Source organism: Haliaeetus leucocephalus, unplaced genomic scaffold (genome assembly GCF_000737465.1).
Source record: "Haliaeetus leucocephalus isolate CR32 unplaced genomic scaffold, Haliaeetus_leucocephalus-4.0 Scaffold140, whole genome shotgun sequence".
NCBI lineage: Eukaryota > Metazoa > Chordata > Aves > Accipitriformes > Accipitridae > Haliaeetus > Haliaeetus leucocephalus.
In genome coordinates this window covers 14,158,333-14,176,758 of record NW_010972576.1, presented here as the reverse complement: position 1 = coordinate 14,176,758, position 18,426 = coordinate 14,158,333, and the positions used below count along the sequence as shown (strand labels likewise).

General features: G+C 37.0%; 1 protein-coding gene across 2 annotated transcripts in view; it reads left to right on the top strand.

The window, feature by feature from the left end:
- TBCK (TBC1 domain containing kinase) overlaps positions 1 to 18,426 on the top strand; it is a 115,175-nt gene that overhangs the window by 71,336 nt on the left and 25,413 nt on the right. For both annotated transcript variants that reach the window (XR_775550.1, XM_010586226.1), the window contains exon 24: positions 9,609 to 9,784. Coding sequence is in view for 1 of the 2 variants with exons in the window: in XM_010586226.1 (XP_010584528.1) it covers positions 9,609 to 9,784 (176 nt within the window). In the remaining variant the exon portion in view is untranslated. The remainder of the gene's footprint in view (positions 1 to 9,608; positions 9,785 to 18,426) is intronic.

Sequence of the window (18,426 nt, the reverse complement as noted above, 5' to 3'; positions counted from 1 at the left end):
GGGGGGGGAGAGGGGGGGGGGGGGGGGGGAAGTAAGACTCGCGGGTTGAGATAAGAACAGTTTAATAGAACAGAAAGGAAGAAAATAATAATGATTATAATAATAAAATGACAATAATAATAAAAAGGATTGGAATATACAAAACAAGTGATGCATAATGCAATTGCTTACCACTTGCTGACCAATGCCCAGTTAGTTCCTGAGCAGCAATCTCCCCCAGGCCAACTTCCCCCAGTTTATATACTAGATGTGATGTCACATGGTATGGAATACCCCTTTGGCCAGTTTGGGTCAGCTGCCCTGGCTGTGTCCCCTCCCAACTTCTTGTGCCCCTCCAGCCTTCTTGCTGGCTGAGCAAGAGAAGCTGAAAAATCCTTTACTTAGTCTAAACATTACTTAACACACTGATGCTTTCAGTTGTTGCTGTCAACATTCTTCTCATACTAAATCCAAAACATAACACAATATCAGTTACTAGAAAGAAAACTAACTCTATCCCAGCTGAAATCAGGACACCCTGGGAAAAAAATCAAAGTACGTGAAGGTAGACCATCAAACATACTAGCATTTTTAGGCATGGAAAGACAAAATTCAGGTCACTCTTACCTGAACTTTGCTTCTAGATGTGGCAACTTATTATTTTTTCTCTTTACAAAGGTGTCTTGGGAAAATATTTCCCTTTTTTTTTTTTTTTTTTTTTTTTTTCCCCCTTCATGAAAATTATGAGCACAACTGGTTCAGGATTAGACTAGTGCTTAGAAAGCAAGAGTGTGCACTAGATTTTTTTCCTTTTACAATTATGGAAAATGTTGCTGACAGAACAAGATGCCTAATAGGGTGTCTGTATCTTTATTATGCTGAATGTGTTTGCCTGTACAGGTATAAATGGTCTTCCCAATAGTCTTTAGTTCTCTAATTGTTAATTGGGGAGGATTTTAAAATGAGCTGCACAAATACTGCAGTGTTAAAATTCCTTGATTAAAATGTATATTAGCAGCACATCTCTGATAGATATATTTTGGGGGCACGTATATCCAGTGTTGTTAATAGAGATACACATAACTACTTAAATACAGAATTGGAATGGTGGTATAGGCTGAGAGCTAGAAAAATCTTTCTGCTAAAGTAAGGACTGAGAAACAAGGTCTGTTTAAGTGAATTCTCAGTGGTATCATACTTTGGGATAGCTGTCAATTCCCTTGGTCTATATTCCCATATGCAAAGAACTTAAAACTCTTGCCTTTATAAATCTGCATGAGGCATTTGATTCTGTCTATCCAAACTTCTTTGTTTTTAATATACTAAGAGCTGGAGTTTAGTAGAAATCAACAGAAAGACCAAAATTAAACATGGAGAACTAGAGTTTGTACCTAAAGCTAAGACTTTGTTGATGTTGCAAGCTTGGAATAAATTTCAAGACTGGATTGTTAGCATTGAAGGGCAAAACTTGTTCAGGAAGGGCAGGTATCCCAACTGGGAAAAGATCACATTGTATGTGAAGAATGTTGTCTGTATTCTGAAAATGGTGATAAATGGGCTAAGTACCCATCAGGGGTGTGTCAGGTGAAACCTGTCGCTGCAAAAATTTAAGAAGTCTAGACAACTAGACAAGCAATTGTAGGAGATAGTGTAGTCACATACCATTTGGCTTCACAGCAAGGCAAGGAACTAGATAATCTCTTGCTGGTTCTTCAATCCTTATGCTTAAAAAAAACAAAACAAACAAACAAAAAACCAAAAACCCCCTTTTTTTTTCCACTCACTTAACCATAGCATAGTTCTAGGGAAACAAATTCAGCAGTCATGTAAGGTGACAGAGTATGAACCACAAACTTGTCTGCTGGGAATGTAACCTTGAAACAACACAAACCTAAAAATGTCTTAAGGATGGACTTTTGGGGTGGTCTTTTTTTGTTGTTATAAAAATTTGATATTTAGGAATGTACTTCTTAAATACTTTCATGTGTAAATTCAAATTGGGGGGAGTTAGAAAGCTTTTTCACAGAATAGGGGAACTTTTTTCCTTGAATTCCAAGTAGGTTAATTACGCAGCAAACTTTAAATCATTTAGAAGTTGATATTGACAAGGTTGGCCTGATGTTAGGTATTTAAAGCTACTAGTTTTGCACTGTAAAACACTAGCAAAGACTTGATTAGCGGTAAACGCTGAAAGTTTTGCATCTCAGTGAGTTACATACTGTAGTTCCAAATGACAAGAGTGGTTTTTTAGAAATGAAAGCAGTTTTAAGCATGGGTACCTAAGCAAGATGGTTATTATCCTTCCTGTATACAGTTGCCATATTTGTGGGAAATTAACAATGTTTCAGTCTTGAATAATATGTTTCTTGCTCTATGGTAGTTTCTGGGTGTTACATGGTTGAGGCAGATCTCTTTAGGCAGATCGAGATATCTTATCCATATTAATCTTTACCCAAAGTTTTTTCCAGTATTGGTTTAGGAACGAATATATCAAATTAGAGGCTTTGATCCTTTTTTCATTGCAAAAGGTACTCCTTTTCAAGGTTACTTGAATTTTTGTCTTTTCAAAAAACAGAAATTCTAAGTTACTTCATATTATTTCCTTAAAACTGTCCTGAAGGCTAACAAGAGGAGAGCTCTGCTAATACAAAGGTCTTCTACTTACGGCTCTTTAGAGATTGATCAGTTTTATAAGCATTTGGTCTAATCAGAGTTTCTGATTGTAGAGTTTTTTACAATTTTGTACCTGTTATGTCTGGGAAACAGCTGAAGTGGCTCATATCTACCACCCAGCTAGAAACTTATACAGCAAGATCTTTACTAATGCATACTGAGCTTCAGAATTTGCATATTACTTCTGTGAAACACAGATTTAGGATAAAAGAGGTAAGTTTAGTATTTGAGATTGCTTAATGTCTGAGTCAGTTTTAGAAAGATTTTAACAAACCATACAAGACAGAAAAGACAACACAATGTTTTTCCTTCAAAAATTGAATGTTGTTGGATGTTGTATTGGTGGCATAAGTTCTTCATCTCCTTTTATATCTAACAAGTTTGTCCTCTAAGCTGATCCCTGCAGTTTTGTAAACCTGCCCTTTTATGCATCTTCTGTAGATGGTTATCATCTAGCTATAAAATAATGTTCATTCTTCTACTGATCTGCTTTATTTCCTCTTATTCTTGTTTATTTCTTGGGTTTTGCATAGCAGCCTCCATCTGACTATTTCCATTATACAGTGTGAATTCATGTCCTTCTGTTGTTGGCTAGTATCCTAATCTGATGTTAGGGCCAGATCAGATGTCTTTAACATTTTTTTTAGTTTGTAGAAATGTCTGCTGTTAAACAGCCATGGCACACCTCAAAACTGTGTAAAACACACTTTCCTGTCAGAGCTTTGCTGACATTACAGTCTTTTTGTAATCTTATTTTGGTCATCTTTCTCAGTAAGACATAGCATGTGACATTTGGTGGTTCACTTACAGTAAACCTTTACTCTTTGTACAATCATTCATCATTCTGTCTTCCCTGCTCATCTTTATCAGTGCAGGACAACATTACATTTCTGTACTGGAAGGCATTCTTTATGAAACCTTCTCACTAAACTGCTGAGTCAGAGCAATTTTTACAATCGTGAGTAAGGATTCATGTTTGGTCTTTATTCCCTGAGACTTCAGACTGCATAACTCAGTGTTTACTGCTGCTTCTCTCTATTGCTCAGTACTTTGGTAAGTGTTGCATGAACTGGTCCAGACGGCTGCATAACTACAGGTACTGTAGTAGTTGTACTTTCAATAACTCTTCTCTCAGCTTCTTTTGTTTATACACAGGCTGCAAACATACCTGCTGTTGGTCTCAGCAGAAGTGTCAGCATCTTGCATAGATATGTCATATCTACTTGAATTATTATCTTCATAACACCCTCTGCTACAGAACTCTTTGGACACGTTCTGAATTTACCAGTCCTCAGACATCTCTTTTATGGATTAAGACAAGAGACTGACAAGTTCTTTTTCTGCTCTTTGAATATTGCATGTGATTTCATTACATAAAAACAAAAGTCCTTCTTTTCCAAGTGTTTCTGAACCCTGATGCAGATGGTTGATGTGCTGCCACCAAGCAAGGGCCTGGACTATTTAATTTTTGATACACTGACCGCCTTTTGTGGGCATTCAGGCTCAAGAATAGTTTAAATTGCTGTCTTTTCTTTCCAACAGCAAGACAACTGTCTCATGTACACTGAAAACGGCAATATCATCCAGAGGTAGTGAACACTGACTGTGGAGAGCTGTCTAGAGAGGGTTTTTTTTTTCCAGGATACTGAAAGAGTTGTAGAGTAATATGCTGTCAGACAAGGTAGCCTGTCACTGCAGCATTGAAATTATTGATCCTTATTACAGCCATGCAACATGCAGTCTCTCTGAAGGCATAGTACTATAGTTTGTTACTTTGCTTCTGCATCCAATCTTTTTTTCTAGATGAGTGCAACTTCTGTACGCCTGCTGTATTACGTAAAAAATATGATGGCTCCTTGATTGACAGCACTTGTCCTCCTGGCAGCTCTTGAAAGACGCACACCTTGCATCCATGTAGAAAAAAAACAAAGACTTCTATCATATTAGGTGAAGCGTTTTAAAATAAAGGACTGATACTTATGTTGCCTTTAAAATTTTGTTGCAAGATGCACTGAAAGGGATGCTGATGTGTGTAAGAGCAAATTACTATCCACAAAACAATGAAATAACATAACTATCCTATAACGTATGAAATAAATTATATAAGAACAACAATTTTGCGTTGACATTTTTGTTTATAGTAACCTTCTGGCAGTAATAGATGCAGAGATGTTGGATAGGCATGTCACTTCTCTTCCTAGATTTGCCCTTTTAAATATCTAGGTTTAGTGTATTTTTTTGTATGTCATCAGAAAAGAAAAGGTTTATGGCCTTTCACTTCTATTTCTTCTGAGAGCAGGAATCATGAGATCGAACTGACTGACCTATTCAGCTTCCCTGCTTTTGTAGCAGAGAGGTTTTCTGGCCTATTTATGTGGCTGTGTGCTGAAACCTGATGTTGCCTGGCAGGGTAGTAATAAAGTATTTGTGATGGAGAGGTCAAACCAAGCCCATAATTCTGGGCTGTTTCCAAAATGCAGAAGCAGTTTATTTTGGCCAAATTTCTTAACTGGTGTCCTGTTACCCAAGGAAAGGGCTCTGGAATTGATTAACTGCACACAAAGACATGGTCTGTGTACATTTTCATTAAGAAAGAACCATTTGTGTTATGTTTTTCTCTATTACTTGCTTTTACTTGCTGTGAACAACATATGCATGTCCGGTTTTGCTGTAAAAATAAAAAATTCTATGTGCTTTTGTCACAGGTGTATTGCCTTTAAACTGATGCTTTCTTTCTAACATCTGTTTCAAGTGCGGTCTGCTTCTCTCCCATATCTATAAGAATAAACATTAAATATATATGTAGCTTTAAAAGCAGCTATGTTAGGCTGAGCCATCCTTTTCAGTTGAGGCTGTTGACAGAAGGAGGCAGCAGTGTGGTAGGGAGTGATAATTTAGCATGAACAGAGCAAAATGAGTAACATCTTAGAGCAACCAGGAAGTTTAGTTGAGAATAAGAGAAAAATATTTCAATAGGCTTAATATTGGGATGGGGCCATGGCAAAACCAGGATATTACTGCTAGATCTCTTTTGGTTTACTTCCCCATCCCCACCTTTTTCAGTTCCCCTATTATTTGCATATCTAGAAATCTCAAGTCTCTTGATGCCAAGTAATGGAGTAATTAGCTGGTGCCATAGAATTGTTTCCTGTAAGGCTTGATTGCTGCTTGACTGTGAAATACTTGAGCTCAGTTGAGCCAGAACTCCTAAAACCAATGTTTTAAAATGAAACCTTGTGATTTTTAGTTCCTAAGTACTTGGGTGCCAACTTTGGCTTTTTGAAATGCAGGTGCTCTGTACTTCTTGAAAACCAGACTGCTTGAAGGTGTACTAGATTTTGAAGCTTATTTTTCTAGTATTTATACTATGTTTAAAGTTAGGCTTAAATTTTTTCAGTACTCACTTCATGTTAATGACATCATGTTATATCAGTGTATTTTCATTCTGGATTTTTCAGCAAAGTAATTTGTACGAATAAAAACGGAAGGCACGTGCTTTTTAAACTACAAAACACCCCAGTGCTGGGACCTTGGAGAGCACAGAGATGTTATAGGTACATGTCCATGAGTGAGCAGGCCCTCCCTGTCTTTTCTACATGTTTCTGTTCACTTCTTGCTAATGCCTTGAGATTTATACAGAGCCTGCTCTCAGAAGGATGTTCATCTAAGTTGCTTGCACATGACAAGTAATCTGGCATCCTGGTGAGGTACTCTCATTTGTTCGTAGTCCTTATCAAGAATCTAGGCACTGTCTGATATATTTACACTTCTGATATACCAACAGTATGTTTTTAATAATGTGTAAACTTTAGTGTCTTCTGGCTCGTAATACAGTTACTTGGGAGCAGGAAGAGTATAGGCAGGATTAATACTGTGTGAATGCAGTCTTGGTGCAATAACAGAAGATGGACATTTAGTTGGAGACTGACTCATTTGGCATATATTTGAAAGGGCATGGGAAGAAATCAGAATTGAAGCAGTACAGTAGATGCTTACTTATTAGCCAAAAGGAGGAGGAAAGATCTTATCCAGCAAGGCTGCAAAAGATTGCATTGTATTTTAGTTACTGATGGGGAAGTGATTTTTCTTAAACCAAAATTTCAAACAAAGGGTGAAGATGGGCTTGAAGGTTACCCAAGTGTGAAGCTTTTTCATGCAATGTGACTAATAAATATTCTGTAAATATTTACACTAATTTAATGTTGTCTTAATCTCCAGTATCCTGAAACTAATTGTTTTTTAAAAAAGAATGCAAGTAAATTCTTTTACTGCCAATAGTCTTGTCTCCCTTGTTGGTGATAAATGTTGACCATTCCCATACATATACATACACGTACCTATGTGCATACTTTTTTTATTGTTATTTGTGGAAACCACAATCTATTTGTTACATTTTTATTTTGCAGTACTTAGAAGCAGATTATTTAATCAGCAGACTGTAAATTGGTGTTAGGCTTTTGCCAGCCTCCTTCTCAACCATTTAAAATTCCCTCTTGTTCCATGGAATTTCATTTTCAGCCATGGCCACTGTCCTCCTGAAATGCTGCTTAGAAGAAATGAGAAACCAAACAGCCAAGAATCACAGAACAACAGACTCCTAAATTTTTTACTTACACCCCAATGTGTGAGGACTGGTTATTGTTTTTAAGGAAATGCATTGCTGCATTTCCCACTTGTCTAAATGGATTCCTTTTGGAATTACAGACCTTGTTTCTAGGAAAAATATTTTGACAGTCTGTCTCAATGATTAACTCTGTCAATCTCAATTTCTGCTTTCAGCTTTTTCGTAACTTTCTACTGCCCATAGCATTCCTATTCCATCCCCCAGTTCTCTGTTTTCAATTTCAGATATTTGTAGGCTATTATGCCCTCTCACAACCAAATGTTTCTCATGCTATTAATTATTGCTGTTCAGATTTTTTTTTTTACTGGCTAAATTCTGCTTTCATCTCATTTATTACCAAAGTACTGCTAAAATTTCCTTAGTTAAGAATCTTAGGAGACAGGGCTATAACTCACAGTTATAGCAGTCTCTACAGAAAAAAACCAAAACCCATAAGTATACTATGGTTTTGAACTGAAGTTCTCAACTTTTTATAAATGAGTTTTCAGAAATGTAGAGAAAGTGTGACTGTAATGACCATGCTTCAGAGTGTGTTCTAGGAATAATAACTAGTGAAAGGCATCTGCTGTCTTTACCTGAATTTAGAAATTCTGTAAAATTTTCCAGTTTCATGGATTTTCCTTGGGAATGATACTAAATAACAACATTCCATTATAATTATTATTCAAAATGAAAAATCTAATATGTTTTCATCACAGAATGAAAAATTGTTACTGCCGAGACACTGCATTGTCCATTTATCTCTGGCAAGTATTATCCCAAGTAGCGAAGGAACCTGATATGGTTAAGGAAAATTGTGATCTACTTTCGTATCCACAAAAAGGTTTTAGAGCTAGAACTAAAATTGGGTAAACCACAGCTTTAGTCCCAGATTTTTCAGAATTTCAGGAGAAAGATAGCATGTAAGCATGCTGTCTTCAGTGCTATTAAAGCATACGCTGTAGGTTGTATCCTGCCTGAATACAGACAGCTTTTTGGATGGGAGATTAATAGATCACATCATTCAGATTTTAAACAAAGTTAATAACCTCATCCAACTGGAATATTCTGCCCCAATCTTCAATTTCAGCTTCTTTTGCTCACCACCTTGCTAAATGACTGAGATTTCTGGAGTAACTCCCTGATTGATGGCAATGCATCGAATCCCTTTGAGATATACAGATAAAGCTTGGTTACAGTGCCTCTATTTTTTTTCATAGAAGCTGATGCTTCAATCTTCTAAATTTTGAGTGCTACAATGAATAATCCAAGATGCTTGGGACAGACACAAGAAAAGTGCTAATATACCTGTTGTTTGTCTGACGAACTACACTAGGTTTGTTGTAAAATGTAAGCTAGAATAGTTTTTCTCTTCATGAGACTTCAGACAGGAGATGCAAAACTAACCAGTCTTTTTATAGTGATAGAAAAGTGAATGATTTCTGTGTTACATCTTGTTACAAGACAGATACATGTGGGATGCTTTGCATCACAAAAATATTTGTGATAGGTTTACTTTTTTTTATTTTGCATATGTTTTTCATTATGCTTTGGGAATTTTTATTTGACCACAGTTTATTTTAGGATGCTTCCCACTTGATGGGTGTCTGCTTTCCTACCAAGATGTGTAGTGTTTTGTCACACACTGCACTTCACTCCTTCAGCCAGAGTGTTTCACTGTGAATGTGTGCTTGGGTTTTGGACTCTCTCTCTCTCTCTCTCTCTCTGCGCTCTAAACCAAATCCATTGTGTTTGCCATCAAGCACAAATTAGTGTTGAGAACTCCTGTTTTCCAGCAAACCAATAACATGTAGCTTTGTCAAAATGGCAAGCCACACAAAGTTCAACAACTGAAAGCTTTCAGTCTAGCTCACAGTAGTATTTAACTGACAAATAAGACAGTTGATTCAAAAATTCTGGTGTCTATACATTGCATGAAATGTACTTTCGATGTATTGCATGTACTTACATTTAAGAGTCAATAGTCTGACTTGCAAAGACACTTAATGAAGATGCCTTACAATGATGAGGCTTCAATTATATTCCTGTCTTTGCATTGGTTAAAGTTCTGTTATGCTCTCTTAAATAGCTTGCTGTATTTCCATACATAACTAGGGATAAAAATAATGCTCAAAATGTCTTTGCTAGTTTTTCATAAAAAATTTCAGAGTGGTTTTTTTGAATGGGAAAATGTTTTTGAAAACTATGTGCCTTTTAAGGCAGGGGTGGAACAGACAGACAGAGGTATAGAAGGATATCTATATATATTTTTAGCAATGTCATAGCTAGGTTAATTGGCTTTATTGATTTTTCACAATTACATTACTTGTTTTTTCTTTAAATCCCTGATCAGAGATTGATATTGAGCGTTGTGTTCGTGAGTCAATCAACCTGTTTCGCTGGACCCCGAAGAGTGCTACATACAGGCAATATGCACAACATCCACGGCAAGCCAGTGATAGCAACGGCACAAGAAGTTCAATGTCCTGCTTTTCAGCAGACTATCAGGAAGCACCTCGAAGTGACCTAGTAAGTAACCTGGGAATTGGAGGTGGGAGTATTTGTCAGATTGCATGTTTCTCCTGCTCCAGGTGTTTGTTTTCCTCTTTAAAATTTAGACAGGAACAAAGTACCCACCAAACCTCAGTTACTGGCATTTATGTTGTCGCTTCCAAGCACAGGGGTCTGACATGTTCATCAGGTGTTCTGATTTGCTTGTCAGCTAGTGCACGGTGTTAGAGCATATGCCATATTATTAATTTTGATGAACAATCCAATGCAGTGAATGAGAATTAACTGAAAGGTTGCTGGGGTTTGGGTTTTTTTAACTTTATTGCTTTGAACTTCAGCTTCTTTGATGTACATGCCAATAAAGTTATTTCTTCTTGTGCCGGATATGTCTCTCCCAACTCCTGCTCCTTCGGTTCTGTGGTGTTTGTTACCACAACAGACCAATGTCCATGACTCACCTGCAGAACTGCAAACAGCCTTTATCTTAGGAGAAAAATAGTAAAAAAGAACAGTCTGCCAGTGAGAAATAGGTAACTGGAAAGTGATGCAGGCAGCTCTCACTGCTTTTTCCATCTTGGCATGTTAGCTTAAAGGTATGACTCAAATGATTTTGAAAGGTAGTGTGTGAGTTATGCCTGTGTTTGTTTTGGCAAAGAATAACTAGTGGCTAAGAGTATATCTGCATTAAATAGATGCTCAGTTTAGCAAAAATATTCTTCCCTTCTCTCTCCAGTAAAATCTGATGGTTGTTTCTCTTGTCGAATACACCATCTGAAGAATGGTGATTTGAAATGATACCTTTCCTTCCTCTCAGCAGTATAAATCTAGGCAGTCTCTTAAAAATTAAACAGTTTTGATTTTTTTCTCTTCCACATTCCCTTACAATCAGAAGTGCATTACAATAATAGGGGAAGGATATATAGACCTGCCATATCTATTTGGTCATTTGCATTACATTTTAGTCTTTCCATCTGTTTTTCCTAACTACTAAGAAACTACGTGTATTGTCACTCAAGTGTATCTTACTTTTTAGGTAGTCCTTAAACCTGAGTCTTATATTCAGTCATTTTCTTTATTTTACTTTAGTTTTGATTTTATTTCTATTCCTGTATTTTCTGGAAGCTTTAGCCACAAATCCAGGACTCCAAGTGCTAGGCATGCAAATGCAGAACAAAAGGAAACTCCAAAGAGCTTACAGAATTTAAGAAATAATAGGTGCATGTAGAAACACAATTGGGAAGAAAAACTAAATGACAGTAGAATACTGGTGCTCGTCATACAGGAATTGTAGCCAACACAACTGCTGCTGTGCTGTTCTGGAGATATGTAGAGAGACTTTCTGAAGGAGCTAAGGGCTGCATATTCATAGAATAATTCAGATAGGGCCTTACAAAGTCATCTGGTACAAATTCCTGCAGAAAACAGGCCCAACACTGAATTAAGGTGGGGTTGCCCAGGGCTTTGTTCTGTCAGGTCATGAAAACTTCCAAGGAAAGAGATTATGCAGTCTCTCTTGGCAGCCTGACAGTACTAACAGTGAAAATGTTTTCGTGTGTGTGATGTCTTTTTACTCTCTTGTCATAACATTAAGAAAAGCTAAGTCTCCTCGGTCCTAAGGATGTGCTTGTGCCTTTCTGTATCCAAGTAAGAGTGAAGGAAGGAGATGGGATAAAGCAGCAATGGTCTACTGAACTGGTAAATAGAACAGAGATTTACATTTGTAGCCAAGATAAAAATCTGTTATTTTGGGTCAAGCAAAATTTGTTGGGTTTTTTTCACTGTTCTTCCATTTCCTGAGAAATTTTTTGGGTGTTTTATTACTTATAGTACTTTTATTTTCATACCACAAGTTGTGTTTATAATGAGTAACTAAGCTCATCCATCCCACAATTTCCAAGAAATTAAGCTAATATTTTTGGTATGTTATAGAGAAGAAAAATAAATACTATAACTTCTACTGCATTCTCTTTCATTTCTACTTAATAGGAAAGCACTTTTGATTTACTGCAGCATAACTGATGGTTTAACTCCTGTTGAAGCTCAAACATATTGGATCTTTTGGGTACTGCTGTAGTTGGGGGTTTTTTAGCTCATCATATGGAGCAGCACTACATGATTTATATGTGGGAACATATTCAGGCTTTTCCTGTAGCAAAGAGGAAACGGATCTCACGGGCACATGAATGACAAGAAAGCCAATTCATATAGTTAAGTTATAGTATACAAATGTGTTTCTTCTCATGTGCTGTATTTTTTGTGTCAGATTTTGAGGCAGATACATACAAGCCAAGCATGTTACAGTTCTGTCAGGAGCCATAGTTCAGACTTCGAAAATCCTGCGTAACATGAGCCACTAACGAGCTACCTCTCACTTGCGACCAGTTCTGCACTTCTGGGTACTTGTCTTTTTAAGACAACACTTCTCAGGGTTTTGAGCAACATTGCTTAAAAAAAATTTGGAATTATTGTTGAAATACCCTATTTACACCCAAAGGTGTTGTGTCTTTTTTTAACCTTAATCCTGGAACTATCTATGTCTTTCTTCAACATGTACTCTACTGGTGTTTGCTGCCATGGAGAAACTTTTTTCTACTTGAAAGCAGTGGAATCTGAGTTCAATCTTTAGCACACACAGTAGCCTTTAATGAATTTTCTAAAACACCATTGTATCCTTGCTGGTCAGTCTAGCTCTTAAAAAATTACTTTGCAGCTTCCCCACGTTTTTAGTTGGTCATTATTTGGACAAGCACTTTGCACTACTGTTTTATCTCCAGTTTTATATTTGTGGGTCACCTCTGTATTTGAGGGTGGGGAGGGTAGGAAACAGTTCCTTTGTAAACAAAGCTGTGGGTTTGCTTATGGAGGTAATTTATGACTTCTTGAAACAAAGTGTTTCATGTATTTAATTCTAAACACCAGCTGTCTGTATTTGTATTTTCCTTCTAAGCTGCTTCAGTTTGTTTCTTAAGTGCTTTTTATTGACTGCTCAAGTATTTGTGTGTATCTGCATGTTATGGTGCTTTGGTTAATAATATCAAAAGAAGTGTTTGCCCCTGGGTGAGCACTTTTCTCCCTAAATCAGCAGCCAGTAAAACAAAACTGTTTTGACTCTTTTTATCACTAACGTTGCTTATTTTTCATTTTAGTGGCATCTATTTGCAACTTCACAAACAGGCTTGGATGCCCTCTTCCCTCCTGGACTTCTGTGTTGCTTAATCTTTTACTCTTTCAACCAGTAAGCATATTTCTACTGAGATAAAATCTCAAGGAGGAAATAGTTTCAGAGACAATGAATGTACATCTTAAGTGGTTTTGCATGTTTATTTTGAGCAAGATAAAATGTCAAAAATAAGAATGGAAAAACCCCTTTAAATTCACTACTGAATTTTAGTAGCACTCTACTCAGATTTGTGTCTGTAATTTTTTCTTGACCAGTACGCTAATGATTTTTTTTCTTATGCTTCCTGAAACTTACCTTCATACCCTGAAAACTCCTGAAGTGTTTTTCTTGAATGTCTAGGAGTCACAGGGACAAATAACAGTTGTCATGTAACAATTTTCTGCTCTGCCTGTATCTCCCTTATTATAGACATGGTAGATGGACCCTCTCTCCAGCTACCTATATACTTCTAAATAAAAGCAAGAGCATGATGCAGTTTCTTTATCTTTATGAATGTCTGCTCAGGTGTGGCAGGTGGACTCCCAGAAATCCCGAGGCTGATACAGTTATGCCTTTGTCTTTGTCTTCTACTGGTAATCCTCTTTTCAAGGGTCCAAGTTTCTGATGAATGTTGCAGAATTAAAGCATTCAACTGGAGAAAAGGCTACCAGATGTTTATTGATCTGTGCGCTGATTTAAATGCAACTGGGCCAGTTCAGCTTTTCGGTTTTGATAAAGCAGGAGAAATAACTAAGCGGGAAGGTGACTAAGTGGCTTGATGAAACAGTACTAATGTGAAAAACATTGGTTTTATCAAAAATAGTATGAACAAAGTTTCCTGATGGTAACTTTTCTTAGCAGATAATCAAGGATAGCTTGCATGACAGACTTCTTACAGATAGGAATGCAGGGCTATTTGCAATAAATATGCCAGCGCTCAGTTGCTTTTGATTTCCTTTATGCACCTAGGATATATTTGTCCATATAAAATGTATTGGCTAGGTTTATATTAAGCCTTGAATAACTGGTGTGTAAAGTCCATCTATTCTTCTAAAAGAAGTATGGTGAGTAGTGTATACTAACATTTCTGTTTCAGTGTACGAGCTAGGAAATGTCTAAGTGCAATGTCTGTGCTCTTCATAATATCTGTTACATATATTCTGCCTCAAGGGTCTTCTGACTGCCTTGACCCATTTCAGGTTTGTTTTGTGTTCTGTTTTTGTAGGGAACTTGTTTTTGTTTTCTTATTTCATTGTTCTACTACTCAACAGAAAGCTGTTCCTCAAATTTGTTTTTAGTTCATGTTGTGCAAAGCATTAACTCACCAAGATCTGAGTTAATGTTTCTAATTTATTTGGCATGTAGCTTTGATGCTTCTGTTTTTCTGATTGTAGCTGCCAACAACTTGAGTGAGAAGTTGGATTTATTTGTCATTTTTGAGATGAGTTGGTTAAAACATATTTTCTGTGTCGCTCCCCTGTGAGTGAATAACCAATTCACTGTTTAATTAGGCATGTCATAAGCTCATCACGTTCTGGCAAATATTTGGGGGAATTATTGAAAGCTTCAAAACTTTCTCTGTGTTTTTTGTGAGCTTTTCAAAGTTTTTTTGGTACTCATAAACCAGGCAGCCAGCAACCAAAAAGTAGGGAGTGTAAGGAAACCTCTGCTTTCAGTACTTTGGTTTTGCAGATTAAATTAGCTGAAGGAAGCCTTTTTTATGACTTCCCTTACTCTGCTTGGTTTTAAAAATATGAATGTATTTTCTTATGTTTTAGGACTATTTCTGACAGAAGATAACGCATTAAATCAATTACCAGAGTGGATAAAACAAGAAGTACATGGCTTAGGAAATAACTGATGTTAAATGTTAATTTAAGAGTCTCTAATGAATGTTGTGGTTGTTTTTTAAGTTGTAATATAAATAGCAATTATTTTAATTGAATGTAAACTCACTGGAACAAATGTGCTGGTTTTTTAGTTGAGGCAGAATTAAAGGTGTATGTTTATAATAATCTAAATATTATTTATATGAGACTTTAATAGTTTGTTAGACACTCACTTAGATCATATTTAAGGATTTTAAACATATTTTGTACAGACTTGGTTTCTGAGTCTCCCTGGGACGTGTTTGTCTGTTGTGAATATGAATGGGCAGTCAGAGCAGCCAGAGCACACTCCGCTGCAGCCTTAGGCTCAGGTTCTGGATTCACTGATTGTCCATCTAGTCCTTCCTCACAAGCCTTTGCAATTATACCCACTTTGAAGTTGAAAGCTGGGTGTATTTGACCTTTTTGACCTCCCACAATTGGGATTCCATGACTGATTAACAAATGTGGTGGGGGAGAAGGGGGTAATTATACCTGTAAAATTAATTTTAAAAAAAGAAAAAATCAGCCAGTTCTTTCTCTCTCCATCTTGTGGGAATGTTCCTTTTATGTTTGGGGTTTTTCTTCCTGATTTGGAAATTGTTTTAAAATCAGGTTCAGGGTTTCATAGCCTTTGATCAATTAAATATTGGGAGTTTCATTTTTCTCCTTTTTTTTTTTTATTTTCAGTTTTGCCATATTACTGGAGAAAAGAAATTTACTTTAAAAAAATCATAAGCAGTAGCCACTGTATGGCAGAATAAGGAATATGGCCGCTATCGTCACCACCCTTTAAGGTGTGGAAGTTATTGATAAATGAGCTGTTTACAAGATAAAGAAAGGATTGAGCCCATAATAAATTAGTAAACACAATAGAACCATGCATTCAAGTTTGCTACAGCTGTTTGTATTAGAGCGAACTCTGTGTTTCCCTTCTATACCCACCCTTAGCCCCTGTGGAGTGTATCCTGTGAGGAAACACTGTCTGAAATGCATATGGTAGCACTGGTAATGTAATCTGAGGTCAGTCCTTGCCAAAGTAAATTATTGGAATATTAGAAATGAAAAATGGAAGAAACCCAGAATTTCCATAGTCTGTCTGGCCAGTGTTACACCTGCCCAGCCATATTCCATGCTCAGGTGTATCTGGCAATCCACACCTGAGCTCTGCAAAGTGGCACTGTGGGTTTTACCTGTGCTATTTCCATCTGCATTAATTCATGCCAGTTTTCCTCACCGATTATTGGTGGGTGATCTCTGTGATATGTGATCTGGTATGGTTCCATTCTTGAAAAATTGGTGTTGTGTGCAAGTGTGTGTTTCCACAAGGACAGCTGGAGCAAAGCCTTATGTTTATGACTAAGTTTTAGCAAGGAGGAATTTGCTCGATCTCACTGAAGAGTAGTAGCAGTAAGCTATTTTCAAACACTTTGTTTGGGCTTTTTTAATGCACATCCAATGCATGGAGAATGTTAGGAAGTAGTTACACACTTCGGTGTTTTAATAATTTTACTTAGTGGGTTGCTGACAATGTGATGTAAAGTTAACATTTTGTGAGGGATGCTTTAAAATTTTCCTCTGAGAAATACATAATGAGATCAGCTTGCAAAATCCTAGGGAGAGCACAATTTCAGGCTGTAGTGGTCCTGAATTGCAAGCTGGCTGGGTGGCTGAAGACATGGTTACTTTGTTTTCAGTGCTGACTGGCCCTCTCTCAGAAGGAGGACTATGGTGGAAGTAGTCTTTTTGGCAACCAATATAAATACTTGGTGTGGTTTCCTGGGTGAAAGGTTTATTTTATACTTTGTTAAATAATCATACTTTATAAAAAAAAATAGTGGCCTGCATCTAAAAAAAAAAGGGAAAAAAGAAAAAGCAGTGCAGCATGTATGTGAATTTACTTTAGGAGAGAAGTAACACTCAGAATAATCCATTAAGTGTGCTAAAAATATGCTTTAGGGCCAGCACGGATCTAAAAAGCTTAATGCTTTATTCAGCTTCTGATAAGCACAATTAGATACTGCAGAGAGAAATGGTCCACTTAGGATTACATTTTTTATGTGTGTGCTTGTGGCTTTAGAAAGCAATGGAGTTTGGGAGAAATTTTTGAAGTCAGTTTTTGGAGAAGTAAACTCAAGGATGTTTGTAGTTTCTCACACACAAATATGCTCAGGTGCACAGACATAGCTACCTCCTGCCACTCACAGCAACTCTAATTTCAGCATGCAGTAACTCCTGTGTATGCCATGTATTGCTGCTGTGAGAGTTATGTCTTAGAGCACAGTGCTATTGAGAAAATGTAATAAAAATTAATTTTCATGACATGGGGAGGGGGTGTATGATGTCAGAGATACTTATTTCTATCAAAGACCTAAGGCGTGTTTTTCCTCTACTTCCCAGTCCTCTGTCCTACCCTATTCTTTTTCTCTGTATAGGTGTCTATAGGAGCCTGCCTTAAGCTAACCTTGAATCCAGGATTCCACCACATCCCTTTCTTAATGCACCTGAGGCAAGGCTAAGTACTGTGCATTTTCTCAGTTGAGTCAGGATGCAATGTCATAATGATCTAATTTTACTAGGAAGAGGAGTGAGAGGATGAAAAAAAATTTCCTGAACACAGGTCTCTTGCCTGGTGCTGTTGCTCCATTCTTGCAGTTGATAGCCTAGTACAAACTGACTGGTGGCCTGTGTGATCGTGTCAACATCATCTTAATTTACTAGTAAAATTGCTACAGCTATGTATGTATATTTTCTCATCTGCTATTGTCACTAGTGGAAGATCTGATTTTCAAATACACATGACAGCATAGCTAGAAGAAAATGTGTATACTGATTGCAAAGTTGAACTTGCAGCAAAAGTTAGTCGTGGAGCCCACCCTGCAAACATGAATGAACACATTTTAGTTTGATGGGCATAAATGTTTCTGTTGATGCTAAAATGATGACTTCTGTATATATCACCAAAGCTTGGACCTGGGTTTCTAAAATGAGCAGAGTCGTACAGAAATCCAAGGAGATTGATGTGAAAAGCACGTACAGCTTGCAGGGTAACTGGCTAACCATAGTTTCAAACTTTTTGACAGTTATTAAAGTTCAGCACCTCTCTTAATAGTCAGCAGTTAAGGTAGAGCCTTAACAGTATGTTTTGCTCTTTGGCAGGCTTCGCACTAGTAAATAACTGAAAATGTCCCAGAACTGTGCTGCCATTGATAATGCCAGTTCAGAAAACAGGAATCATGGATAAATAACTACAGTTGAATCCTCAAAAAAGATGGATTGCTAAATCCAAGGTCTCTGACACCAAGAGACATACGTTGATCACATCGTGAGGGAAAGGAAATTCCTCTTCCAGTTGCAGTTTGTATTGAGATGCAATATTAAATTCCTGTTGGGTTTGTTTCTAAAGAGGGTGAGGGAATCTCTGACAGTTTGTATTCTTAAGATTCTGTAATTTTTTTTTTTCTCAAAGTAATACAATTTTTTGTCAGGGAGAGAGTATCTATCAATGGGAGAAAAGAGGCACCAATGGAAAGCAGGGAAGGCTTGCAAGATCATTCTTGCTGCTTCTTTTACTTCAAGTTTTATTTCATGTTAAAGCATCTTGTGGGTGTTTTCAGGCATGACTGGATTAT